This window comes from Stegodyphus dumicola, chromosome 4, assembly GCF_044657685.1.
Source record: "Stegodyphus dumicola isolate Sdum_Otavi_A_Nest chromosome 4, ASM4465768v1".
Taxonomy (NCBI): Eukaryota; Metazoa; Arthropoda; class Arachnida; order Araneae; family Eresidae; genus Stegodyphus; species Stegodyphus dumicola.
This window is the reverse complement of record NC_140771.1, coordinates 142,023,329-142,037,629: the sequence shown is the minus strand read 5'-3', so window position 1 is coordinate 142,037,629 and position 14,301 is coordinate 142,023,329. Positions and strand designations below refer to the sequence as shown.

At 31.0% G+C, this 14,301-nt stretch overlaps 1 protein-coding gene across 1 annotated transcript in view; it reads left to right on the top strand.

The window, feature by feature from the left end:
• Nucleotides 1-14,301, top strand: part of Rpn2 (Regulatory particle non-ATPase 2) — a 137,046-nt gene that overhangs the window by 100,326 nt on the left and 22,419 nt on the right. The window contains exon 16 of the mRNA XM_035361533.2: nucleotides 7,515-7,617. Coding sequence (XP_035217424.1) covers nucleotides 7,515-7,617 — 103 coding nt within the window. The remainder of the gene's footprint in view (nucleotides 1-7,514; nucleotides 7,618-14,301) is intronic.

Sequence of the window (14,301 nt, the reverse complement as noted above, 5' to 3'; positions counted from 1 at the left end):
GAATTTCTTTTTGATCCAATAAATAAAACTCACTGCATTATTAGTTAATTTTCAGAAAAAATTATTAGTTTGATATGTTGTTTTGCAATCATTTTAGTAAATCTAGCTGTGTGTAATTTGATGTAGACAAGATCAAAATCTTTATTATGTAAAATCTAGAGAAACTATTCACAAAAGGGCAATGCTTTATATTGCGTATTAAAGTAAAATAAGCATTTACTCCTGTGTTCAGAAGGTTTAAGGAAGTTGTCTGTAGGGTAGTTTTATTTTAAATGTAAAGACTTATCATTTTCCTTCTAGGTAACGTTGATCAAGACACATAAATTAGTGCTCTTAAGATTCTTGGAAGCAGGGGGGATGATGTATTTTGTAGCATATGATTGGCTGTTGCATAATTTTGAGAAGCTTGAATTTTCTGAAAATATTGTCTTGCTAGGTCCACATTTGCTAAGAAAGAACTGCTACATATTAGTGGGTGAAAAGTCTGGCAAATACATTGGCTATACCAGGGGTGGCCAAGCTCCTTGGTAATCCAAGCCATATTTCAATATTTGAAATTTTTCGCGAGTCACAATTAAATACATATTTAAAAGGTATGCAAAAAAGGTATTAAAATTTTTTTATAGAAATTATATTTATTGAAAACATGTAAATAAAAGTACAAAATGTGTTTATTGAATTTAAATATTAAAAATTACCATATAAGCATATAAGACGGCATATAAGACGCACTTTTTTCCCTAAATTTGGTCTCAAAAAAGTTACCTGCGTCTTATACATGAAGGACACAGGTTAACTTTAAATACTGAATGCTATTTTTAGCCCGGATAAAGGTCTAGACATGCATGACTTTTTCTACATCTACCATAATTATTTTGCGCATGCGTTTAATATCTGTCGCCAAAAAGCGCCAAAGCTCGAAGCTGATGTCAAAGTTCGAACAGGTTCGACGGTCACATTACGTCTATGGAGCCTTTCCTTCTTTACATAGACTTTCTTTGACTCAGCCGACACACGTGTCGGTATCGGTGCTACTCTGTATAAATGTGTCGGTATCGGTGTTTAAAACTGTTTGTTTTAAAAAAATACCCTGGAAAATATGACTACAGGAAACGAAAGATTAAGCTATGCAATTCAGTATAAACTAGGAGTGTTAAACTACGCCAAAGTACATGGAAACAGAGCAGCAGCAAGGGATTTCGGTCTACCACCTACCGAAAAAAATAGCTTGCCATTTGTTTTCTTACTAAAAATATGTGTGCTAATTGCATTCAATGATTGTTTATTTGGCTTTTACGAAACGTGAGAACTAAAAGAAACCACATTTTAAGTTATTGTGGTACCGTGCGGACTATTGAAACTTTTTTTCCTTGTGTGTGGCTTTCTAAATAAGGGTGCGTCTTATATGCCGTCAAATACGGTAAACACATTTATTTTACTTCTCTTGATAATTCTTTAAAATTTGGTAAATAATTGATGGCAGCACTTCTCAGTAATTCTTTGAGATGCTGGTTAGTTAATAGTGATCGGTGTTTGGATCTCACGAATTTTAAAGTGGAATAAAAAGTACGTTGTTCCGAGTATTGAAATAATTCGACAAGCAGCCTTTTTTAATTCAGGATACTTCGATTCTGGTACAAATTTCCAAAATTCAGTAATCGGCGTCGACTTATATTTTAATTGTAGAGCTTGATCTTCTTGCATCTATATTAATTCTAATTTTCCATATGCTTTTTGAGTCATAATTATGTTAGAAATGAAAAACTCACCTTGAATTATGTTAATTTCAAATGGATTCAGAAAAAAAATCAAGAGACGATTTAAAATATTTCAAATCTTGAAATCTATTTTGGAATTCCATCAATATTCCTTCTAGCTTTTTTATGTATTCGTTGAGTTTTTCTTGTATAATATTGGAACAAATTTTTTTAGTTTGAGGAAAATGACAAAATGTTTTATTTTGAATGTCCTTTTTAAAAAGCTGTAATTTAGTTTGAAAACTAAATATACACTGTGAGAGATCAGATATTATTTTATCTTTTCCTTGTAATTGTAAATTCAGCGTTTGCAAATGTTCCGTGTGACATCAGTCAAAAACATTAAGTCTTGTAACCACTCATCATCGTCTAATTCTAAATAAGATATTTCCTTTTCTTTTAGAAATGCAGTTATCGAATCAAACAAATCTACAAATTGATTTAATACGTTGTAGCTAGATAACTATCTAACAATGGAAAATAAATTATTGTCATTTGGAAGTTCCTCCTTTAATTCTTTATGGAAATTTTTGAATTGTTGATGATTTTTTTGCATAGGTGCAAATGTAATTTACAATGTGTAACACTGTTTCTATAACATCAGGATATTTTAAATATTTTGTAATTAGATGCTCTTGGTGAATTATGCAGTGAATCGGTATGAATTGTGGAATTTGAGAATCATTTCTTAAAAGCCCAATAAGACTGATTTTTTTTTTAACCCAGCATTGCCGCAGCTCCATCAGTTGCAAGTTTATTAAGAGGCACGTCAAAGGTTTACTTATTATTGAATCTAATGCATGTTTAATATCGGCACCACGGATTAACTCTTGAAATTCTACTAAATCTAATAATTCTTTAACAACGAAGTGAAGGGAAACAAAATTTTATGAAAACTGCCAATTGCGGAAGATCTGTAATATCTGTCGATTCACCAACGGCTAAGCTGGATGGAATACAGTTCTTCAAATCGTTTTTTAAATTATATTCAAGAAATGTATTAATTGCAGTTATATGTCGTTCGGTTGTGTGTTTCGAGATGGGAATTTGTGAAACAACTTTGTGCAATGCTGCATTATTTGGATCTAAAACTTTAAGTACATCTTCAAAGTTTTTTTTTAATAAACTCTCCATACAAGTGTTTTGCACGAGCAATATTCCAGGCAGTAACAAAACTGGTTTCAGCCACATTATTAGCTTGATTGCTAAAGGTCATCAAAATTGACTGTTGTTTATTTAAATTTCATTTTAAAGAAGCAAGTTTATCTGATCTTAATTTGGAATTTGGTGGATACTGATTAGAAAACTGAGGATGATTGCTTTCATAATGTCGACGTAAATTGCCAGCTTTATAATTTTTGACTGTAGAATTATAAATAACACATAAATCCTTTTCCGTTATTGTCAATAAAAAAGAAATTCTCCTCCGACTCATTATTAAAACTTCTATTTTCTTGCTCTTAATTTCTTTTTTTTTATTTTCGTTCTCTGTCATCATATTTTTAAAAAACTGGAAATAAATGAAGAAATTTAGAAAATACAAGTTTTGTGTTATTAAAACAATAACACGTGTTACATACTACAAAACAAATTATAGTTAACTTACCAAAAATTCCAGATTACAAATTATATCCATAGCAAGAGTGATACAAACTGTTTTCTCCAGAGTACAATGTCAACTGTCCTTTACAGTGGAAGTTTACAAATTCAAAATTGGTCTGGAGTCGGTCAATTATGTAGATCGTCATTCGTCGAGAAGCAATCAGCCAGACAAGGCCTTGGCTTCCATATGTTTCTTATAATTCACGAGGCAGTCGAAGGGGAAGAAAATCCGATGAATGGGAACTGTTACGCCACTGTTTATGTTCGTTCGCGCGGTTTTCGATGAGTCAGACCATTCTTAACTTGGTCGGAAAAGAAATTTGTTACAACGTTGCACTTAGTCTTTCATATTTGTTGTCCGTAATTTAAAAATATTTTGAAACACATACGGAGTGATAATTTTTGAAAATATAATAACATAAAAATGAAAAGGAACTCGGGTACATTTATCGAGAGCCACAAATAATCCTTCAAAGAGCCACATGTGGCTCGCAAACCATAGGTTGGCCATCCCTGGGCTATACCATTATAGGTATCTGCCTGTGTCATATAATTGGAAGCTTTATGATTGTACTCAGTCCTTTGCGTCTGTGCTATTTTCTTTATTATTCCTTAATGCAGAACACTGATAATGGACTCTGCTGACATAACTTTATGGTGGATAATATCCACGTTACCAAAGAAAATGAGCAGTATATCAGTTAGCATCTCAGAAAATTTGATGTGTATTATTCTGAAAACTGGGCTTTTATCTGTAAAGTTCATACACAAAAAAACCCAAGCATATTTGTACAAATGGCTGTTGCTGCAAATAAGCAGTTGTACTGAGTATTGTTACAAAGGGACAGCTGGAGGTCAAGTTAAGAAATCTGGAAAATAAGATGGCTGTGGCAGGACTAGTAACCATTTCTGCTAAAAAAAACTCCTCAACTGATGTGTAGTTGTGTAACTAGGAACATTGTCATCAAGTTCTTGAACACGAGCCTTGACTTTTTGTGGCTTATGCCTATTTTTTACGCCGAAAAGGGATGTTAGTCGTGAATGGGATATTAGTCTTGAAATGGCATTTGCGTTGAATCACTAAAAATGGCATATCACTGTTCAAATAGTTGCCATCAAATGTTATCACCCTGTTAAATTTAAAGAAATTAAGTAATGAAGTATCTGCATAAATTTATATATGATTTCCTCATAATGAAAAAACAATGGTGCCTAGAGCCATCAAATTTTGAATAACAGTCATCCACCTGAACATAGGCACCTGGAAGCCCGAATTTTGAATTTGTTTTATTATCTATTTCATATTTTTTAAAACTTTTTTTTTTTTCTTCTTAATAAACTCGACGATTTCAAGGAGAACAGTGTCAACACTGTATGGAATAAAACATTTTTATCTCTAGCATGTGAGATTGTGTGTCAGAAATTCCAAAGATATGCAGTCTTTAAATACTGTTGTGATTTTGCTATTGAATCGAATTTTATGTGGCATAAGCACCAAGAACGTGATATTTAATAAATAAACACACAAAATGTTACTAATAAAAAGACAAAAGGAATTACCTTAGTAAGTAAATTGAGCACTGATGTGATGAACTGAGAAAAACTGAAAAATGTATGTCAACTCTTAATGCTACATCGAGAATTCTAAACATATACTGCTATACTGTTTTTGAAGTTTTTGTAGTTTTACTGTTGAATTGTATGTGGTGTAAGTGTGAAGAAAATGATGTTTTATGATAAAGGTAAAAATAAAAAAAAAAAAGTGGGGGCTTAGTAGGAATGGGTGTTAACAACTGACTTGTAGAGAGCAACAGTGTAAGAAACCTTACTAACTTGTTTGGGTTACCATTATGATCTAAAACCTTTTAGTCCCCCCTTTTTCTATCACAGATGTAAATGTATGCTATTCTAAAGACAGGGCTTTTATCTTCAGGTCAGAAGTATTAAAAAAATAATAATAATAATAACACTCAACTCCTATTACTCAAAATGAGGCATTCTGCCGATTTGCAAAAAATACTTTTAACTTCTTTTGCACTACAACATAAATTACACTATCCTAGATGATAATACTTATGTTTCTGCAAAGGAAAAAGTGCTAATTATGTCTTATCCAAATGCAATTATTGTACCTTTCATGCATTGTACGTGACTTTACTGTTATGAACACTAAATTATAAAAACTAAAATATCAACTTAATGAATTGGTTTTTAAGTAATGTTGCAAGCCATTCAGAATTCATCTGTTAGTTCTTTGTGATTTGCTTTTTTTTAAGAGCATTAAAAAAAATTTAATGATTTAATTCACCAACCCATTGTTGGCTAATGTGTTTTTATAGTAGGAAGAATTTTTCTATCACAGATGTAAATGTATGCTATTCTAAAGACAGGGCTTTTATCTTCAGGTCAGAAGTATTAAAATAATAATAATAATAATAACACTCAACTCCTATTACTCAAAATGAGGCATTCTGCCGATTTGCAAAAAATACTTTTAACTTCTTTTGCACTACAACATAAATTACACTATCCTAGATGATAATACTTATGTTTCTGCAAGGGAAAAAGTGCTAATTATGTCTTATCCAAATGCAATTATTGCACCTTTCATGCATTGTACGTGACTTTACTGTTATGAACACTAAATTATAAAAACTAAAATATCAACTTAATGAATTGGTTTTTAAGTAATGTTGCAAGCCATTCAGAATTCATCTGTTAGTTCTTTGTGATTTGCTTTTTTTTTTTTTTTTTTTTTTTTTTTTTTTTTTGAGAGCGTTAAAAAAAATTAATGATTTAATTCACCAACCCATTGTTGGCTAATGTGTTTTTATAGTAGGAAGAAATGCCTGAGAGTTTTTTATTCTTCAGAAGCCCTGACATTGTGTATATTGTTTATTTTAATTAGTAAAACTCATAATGTAACAAAATTTAGATATTAGGTGATATTATAATTTTAATTTCTTTTAGATGTAGAAATTTTAGTTTGTTATTAATTAAGCAAATGATATATTAATATGTGAGTGTATAATGAAATATCGCCTGGTGGAATATCACCATATGCTGCACTTTGGGGCCCAAGGTCAAGAAAGCGGAGCACTGCAAGTCATCATGTCCCACTAGGGTTGTTGTGTCACCGAGTTTAGTGCTTTTAGTATGATGAATTATATATATGAAGTATGGTACTATTCAAGTTTCTGAATGTCATTGTGGAGTACTTGAAAATTCTTACTTTCATATAAACTTTTATATCATTATCCAAATGTCACTGAAGTGTAACTGGGATACTTTCATTAAACTTTGTTGAGCATGCAGTGAAAATGAGCACTTTGAATTTATCTGGTGAAAAATGTGAGACTGAAATGTTTGGAGTGAAATGGTGTTTTCATATCAGTCGTGCTGCTGCGTACAAAACTAATTTACGTTAACTCGCAGCAACGTAAGTTAACAAATCACTTGGCAAGTAATGAAAGAAATATAGCATTGACCAAACCATATTTTTGTTCAGTCAACCTTTTAGTCATGGTATGAAATAAGAAGCATAGCCATTTAGATTTTGTGTGAGATGTAAGTTTCATGCAGTTTGTATTCAAGTGCAATCTTTCTTTTTGAAGAATGTCTTTTCTTGATGAAGTAGAATAGTTGTTTAATTTTATCTTGGCAAATCCAAATTGTAAAATCTTTTGCAGTTAAATTAATAATGGGAAAAGAGGGGGACAACAGATATGTTAAAATGAAAAATGTATGTTTGCAAGCATTTGTTGTAATGATCCTTATCACCAGGAAAAAAGCCATCCAAAACTGGCAGTGCAAAGGAAATATGCAAAAATAGGCTATGTGCTTTGGCTTTAACAGAAAAGTACCAAATTATCTATTAAATCTTTCAAGCCAGTTATGCTTGTGTATTTATTTTTGCGGCACTTATAGCTAATTTATTTCATAGAATATTTATGATGCTTTCTGTATGACATGATAGGTATAGTTTTTGATGATTAAACATTTTAAATTCCATTACTTATTATCTGTTTATGAAAAAATTATAATTTTAAATTTATAATAGTGTATATGCTTTTTGTTTTGCAGCAAGTCATATGACATAAAATAATTTGTAATATATTTTTGATAAAGTTGATTGCAATAAAGTTTTCATTGCAGGTGAAAGATTTTCGACAATTATACAGTAAAGTAATTAGTGATAAACATGATGATGTTATGGCGAAGTTTGGAGCCATCTTAGCACAAGGCATTATTGATGCAGGTAAGGTGCATTTTGAATACCATTTGTTTAAAACTGGACAATATTTTCAAGAATTTTATAACTGCATTTTTCGTTTGGTTCTTTATGTACTTTCTTTAAATAATTTATATAAAAGAATAACAGTCTTGCATTCACAAGTAATATGTACTTATCTCCAAATTTTAATTATATGAAACATACATCATAATACTGAATATATCATGATATGCTCATAATCTAAATTAAGCATGACAAATTTAATTGACAGGTTACAATAAAACATTAAACAAAGTTGTAATGAGTAAATGTAATTTTTGTTGTCTATACACATACTTAGACTCATATACGAAATTGAAAAAAATTTGCACATTATGTCAAATTTCTGGAAAACTGATGGTCAGATTTGAATGAAATTTAATATAAATATACATTTATAACAGAAAAAGAGGTATATCATTCAAAAGTCATTTTATGGATACATGATTATCAGTAAAGCTCAGAACAGGAATGTCCAAAATCCGCGTTGTGATATCGAACTGAAAATGAGTCTGATGTGGTACAGTCCCCTCTCAAAGCTAGACAGATCGCATAGCATGATGGCATATGGGACTGGAGGCCATTGAAGAATCCTTGATGCAGTTGATCCTACTTCTGTAGCAAGGCAGTTTTCAACTCCTGTATGGTTATTGGAGGGTAATGATGAGATGAAATTGTACTTCTAAGATTGTCCTGAGCATACTCTATTGCAAGGGCTCTCAACCTTTTTTGCCCCATGCACCACTTTTACCACTGCTAGAAGATCATTCTCCATTTCCTTCCACAACTCAATATTTATGTATATATGTAGATTGAGATGATTTTTCAACATGTTTTATAATTAAACAACAAAAAGGGTAGAAAATGGCAATAAATACCAAAACTTGAAATAAAAGTAGCTTTGTATATTCATAAACTAAAATATTTAACAGATAAATAAAAGGCTGACGATGATCACATTGAAAAAAAATTATCACGTTTCGTCTCTATTGTAATCATTCCTTAATTATTGCAGATTTAATGAAAAAGGAGTAATTTTCCTTGAAAAGTCAGCCTTCTTCCATGGGATTAACAATAATTTATTTTCTTTTGATATGTATTTTTCAGTACTTTGACTTTTTTAATATGAATTCAATTACAGTTTAAAACTTCTAAGTATTTTTTTTTTCAATCTAATTTTATCTCAATCTTCTTAATTAATCTTTAATAAAATTCATTTTATGAAAGTTTTACTGTCTGTTTCCTAGGGGATAATCAAAAATGAAAAAATTAATAATTTGTTATCTGAATGAATTTTAATTTGTAATCTTAGCAGCAATAATACTAGAGTTTTACCTTTAAAGTCCATTTATGCTTTTTTGCTTATTCACTTTGTTACTCTCTATATATTAAAAGCAAAATTAAGCAAATAAGAGCTTCATAACTCTGTTGTAAAGCACGAACAGGAGTATGATTTAAATCAAACAAAAACTTGCCAAACAGAACAATTTAGTGCCAGTAATGGATAAGTGTGACTTAAAATTTTGGTTTTATGTAAACCCTATTAGTTCTCGATAAGTCGTTTTAACTTCTGTAAAAAAATAATAAATATATATATATATACGTAAACTGCAGTTTATCTGTTTTTCTATTTAAAATTTTTTTATTGTTTTCTAGAACAATATCTTGCAGTATTAATTTAATCAGTATGGGACACTATAGAGATCCTTATGTTTCTGAATTTACCTCTAGGGCTTCTAAATTGTGGAACTTTCATTTGACAAATATCTAACATTCCTTTAAGCAGAGAGATGTCTGTTGATTTCCTAACAGGTGTTAGGTTCAGCAGCTTATTTTAGTGGGCATTGATGACTAAAGTCATTTTGCAAAACCTTTCTTTTAAGGTTTCTATCACTAATTTTTGTCCGTCAGCATATTTCCTTAAATTGCATTTGTGACTACTCCAGTTAAATATGAGCATACGTAATTAAATTTATTTAATTAGATAAATCTTCATTTTAGTGTATCAAAGATTTAAAATGGTTCCAGAATCTTTGCCAATCAGCAGGATTACCGTTATTAACGAGGGTAATTTAACAATTTTTTTTTTCCAATTTTAACAAACTAATAGGTTGTTGTTTTCCTTTGCGTGTCTGATTTGCATTTACTTATAGCAGCTTTCAATTTGTGTCAGGGTTGCCACGCTACCTGGAAAACCGGGAGTCAGGGAATTCGAAAATTGACCAAAATATTCAGGGAAAAGTCAGGGAATTTAAGTATTTTTGCCAAAATCTGAAAAAGTCAGGGAAGTTCATACAACGATCCCGCCAAAAAAAAAACGATTTTTGCGCCGACGTCGGAAGAGGTAACTTTTTTGGCGAATTATGTATCACGTGAGTGTCATTCGGGTAGCTGGCATAGAGCCAATTTTCGCAGCTCCAATTTGATTGTCTTTTAGAAAGGCAAAGCAACTTTCCCGCAACTTTTGGTTTCCAGTATTTTCGAGAATCGCATGTGCAGTGCATGAACTAAAGAAAGTACCTGTTCTCGTATAAAACAAAATGGGTTTAATCCTAGTATACGGTACTATGGAGAACAAAGAATATGTATTGTAAAGAAGGAAAACCTCTCTGCAACAGACGTGGCTGTGGCTCCGTTCCATCATAGAGGGAGTCTGATATATCTGTCACCAAAGCTCGAAACCGGTGTCGAAGTTCGAAGGTCACGTTATCAAGAGTTCATAAAATGAATATCGTTTAAAATTTCTTTAACCACTTGCGCTAAAAAGACGTGCCACGCACGTCAAGATGCTTTTGTCTCAAACCGCGAGCGACGTAAACACCACGTCGATAAGCATTTATCGCAAAAATGAAAATAACGTGGTGCACATGTCGCCTAACAACGAGATTGTTTATTTCTCGAGTTACAGCTCTGGATTGCACTCGCAGATGCGGAGCGGCGTAAATGAGACACTTTACCGCTTGTTATATTGTAGCGCACGGCACCGCAACCGTGAAGTTTAGTCTTAGCGCAAGTGGTTAAACTCTAAAGGAAAAGAAAATATTTTTTGGCGCAAGTAAATTAATTCATGGATTAGTTATTTTCAGAGGAAAAAAAAAAAAAAAACTACGAAAATCCGTTTTTAAAATTATTGCGAAAAATCCAAGAAGAAACGTCCTTTGATAAAACGTTTCTTCTTGGATTTTTCGCAATACTTTAAAAACGGATTTTCATAGTTTTCTTTTTGTCAAAGAGCGTTTCTTCTTAACACGTGTTTCTCAATTTCCTGTACACATCGCGGAGAGGGAAATTCTGACCGCCAGGTTCCGTCGTTAAATCCCTTGGCAAATTTTCCCTCCGCATTCTAGCGGCGTAATAGCATTTTACTTGTATGGAACCTTTTCTTTATATAGACGTTCTTTGGTTAGAATAATAATGGGATTTGGCGACATCTTGATGCGCAGTAAACGGGTCATTTTGGTCTTGGCGACAATTTTCAAAATCGTGCCAAAGCCTTACCGTATACTAGAATTTTACCGCAAAATCTTTTTTAACCTTTTTTTTTTTTTTTTTTTTTCTTTTTAATAAATACCTTGCCATTTTGCAGTAAAATAAAAAAATAGTAATCAGTCATCTAGAGCCATGTAATATAACTATATTCGCTAAAATATAGATGATTATTCTAATTCAATTTTTAAGTAATTATTTTTAAGTTATTCATATAATTTAATGTTGCTTCTTCCCTCTAAATTTATTTATTATTAGTAAATAATATTTCCAAATTTCAGGAAATTTTCTCTGGCATAATCCTGAAATTAATTATAGCAGTATGATGACATACCATCACGAAATTTAATGCACATATTTTTTCCTTATGTATGCTGCAAAATAAATATAAAATACCTCAATTTATTAAAATAGATTTCTTTCTTTCGTTTAGCTGCAGAATGTCTGCAAAAAAAGCCTTATTTTATTCCAGATTGGGAAGATTCTAATCTCAATCTTCAGTGGAGAAAACAACAACTATTATAATTATATTTGTGTTTTCAAGTGTTAAGGTTTTAAGAACATACCTCACGCAAATTAAATTTACCTAAAATCTAACCTAACTATTTAGCATTGCGTTGTGATTTATAAGGACCGGATTAGCCTCATGTTGAACTGGTGATGATCATAAGTAATAATTAAATAAAACATACATTTGTTATCCAATATATATATCTTAAATTTTATTAAGTTTCTTAAGTGGAAAACTAAACAAAATTATCAAACAAAGTATACCAAGAATAATTAAGAATAAATGTCCTCTGGGATTTATTGAATAATTAAGTGAATTTGCTACACAATACAAGTAATACCGTAATTAATTTACCTCTTAGCACAGCCAACGTACATTACGCGGATAGACTGGAATTTTCTTGAAACACACCTGGAAAACCTGGAAAAGTCAGGGAATTTCATTCTCCTGTTTGAGTGGCAACCCTGTTGTGTGCAATTAATCAATTTTTTATGATACTCGTTCCTCATAATAATTTTGGTTTTGATTTGTTTAACATTTATAATTTGACTTTGAACTTCAGATTCTATTTCTTTAAACTCTTTGAATTTCAAATTTATCTGTTGTGAAAGTTCTTTTAACTCTTCTTTAAGATTTAGTTTCAATTTTAGAAATTAATCTTGTTATAAGAGTAGTTCATTTGACCTTCATTATTTCCATTTCAAAATCAATTTCTAATGATTCTTTCAAATTAACTTGATATCTTCATTTACCAAAATTTCTCTTCCAATTTTGAAGTACATTTAGGAAGAGTAGTTAGAAGTAATTCACTATGTAAAATTAATTTCTTAATGATAAAGAATAATAAAGCATACCTTGTCACAGATTCTGATTTAATCTTACTTGTTTATTCCAAACACTGCAGCACAGCCATTTGATACATGCAAAGGATGACTTTTATTTTACAGGGAACACTGCTGAATATAGCATGCCACATTCTGAGATTGAAACAGACTGTAGACATTAGTACATAAGTATTCATTATTCATTCTTGGCCAATGCACCCAAAATACCAGACAAAAATTATGCTGCTAAAAAAAGTAAATTATTTATTTTAAGGGGGCCAGAAGGCATTGGTAGTACTTCCGTCATGAAAGCCACATTATAAACTAACATTCTTGGTATAGCAGAAGATAAACACCCTGTAACGGCATTACAAATTAATCATTTTGGAAACTTTTTCAACACTATCTGTCATGTCAACATTATTGCTGCAAAGTGATCCAGTTTAGTTTCTGAAATATGAAGAAGCCATTTGAGGCCAGGTGTGATGAAATGTATTGGATGGGAGAGAAGTGTAGAAATTTGCTTTGTTGATTAGCAATTTGGGGAAATCTGAGTCATATGTTTTGTAATGTTATCATACTAAAGCAATACTTTTCTGCTAGATTTGCCCTGTTGTTTTACCTTTATTACCTGTTGGAGTTGAGTCAAAAGTTTACAAAGTACATACTTGTTGTCATGATATATAAATAATAAGCAGTGTTCTTGCTTCATCCTAAAAAGTGATGCTAGAAATCTTCCTGGCAGATTTCTTTGTTCTGAAGTTGGTTGAAGATATATGTTGCATTTTTTGTTTCTGGGTCACAGTGGTAAAATTTGTGTTTCCTTTCTTGTCACTCTAGTGGTGAAGAAAAATTTCTGTCTATGTTTATCATGGAGAGCAATTTTGAAAAACATTTGATCCAAAATTTCTGCATTTCTGTATACTCGTCTGGTGCAGATCTTGGACATTCCCTGCTTTTTGTACAGAATTTGTTCCCACTCGTCTGCATGGATGCCAATTTTTGTAGTTATCTAAAGAAAACTGAAATTCACTTATTTTGCTCTATGTATCTTGATTTTAACACATGTATTTTCAGTAGTTACATCCACATGGTTGCCTGACTATTATTATTCTCCAGACTATTTATAGCATTCTTTTGGAGAAATAATGACTAGTTAAATTGAAATAAATCAGTAAAGTAAAATTTTAAAAAGGAATGACAGTTGTGGTTGGCTGTTAAGCCAATTTTTCTATTAAATTAACAGCTTCTAGCAAAATTTAAAGCACATATGCTAATTTTCATATATTTTTAATAATTCTTAAAAAAATGCGTTATTTTAAAAATCTGATGGAGGGCAAAACTAATTTTTTCTGAATTTTGCTTTTTTAGGGGGGAGGGAGAAGGTTAAAGGAAATAAAAATTTTGGCGATCAGTAGCCTAATTTGAATTTAAAGCACATACTGTTACCAGAAATTTGGGGTATTATTTGAATTCGTTCCCTTTATTCTGCAGAAAATAGCCTTTTCCCTTTTTTAGTATAGTATGAATTCTTTTGTTGTGCATTGCCAAGTTTGTTGATTTTAAGATCAATTTGTGTACAGAAACTTAGATATAGTGGTTTATGAATTTCATGATTAATTTAACATATAAAAATGCTATTTTGATGATATAAAAATAACATATTAAAGTTTTGATTTTTAGAAAAATATTGTTAAATAATTTATATTTCCATCTGTCATGTTTTAAAAGTCCTTTGCCTTTCATTTTTGCGATTTTTGAATATTTGATTCTGAAATTTAAAAAAGATAATAAATAAAGCAGAATTTTTCAATTACGTTTTAGCCAAAACAAAAGAACTGATGTAAT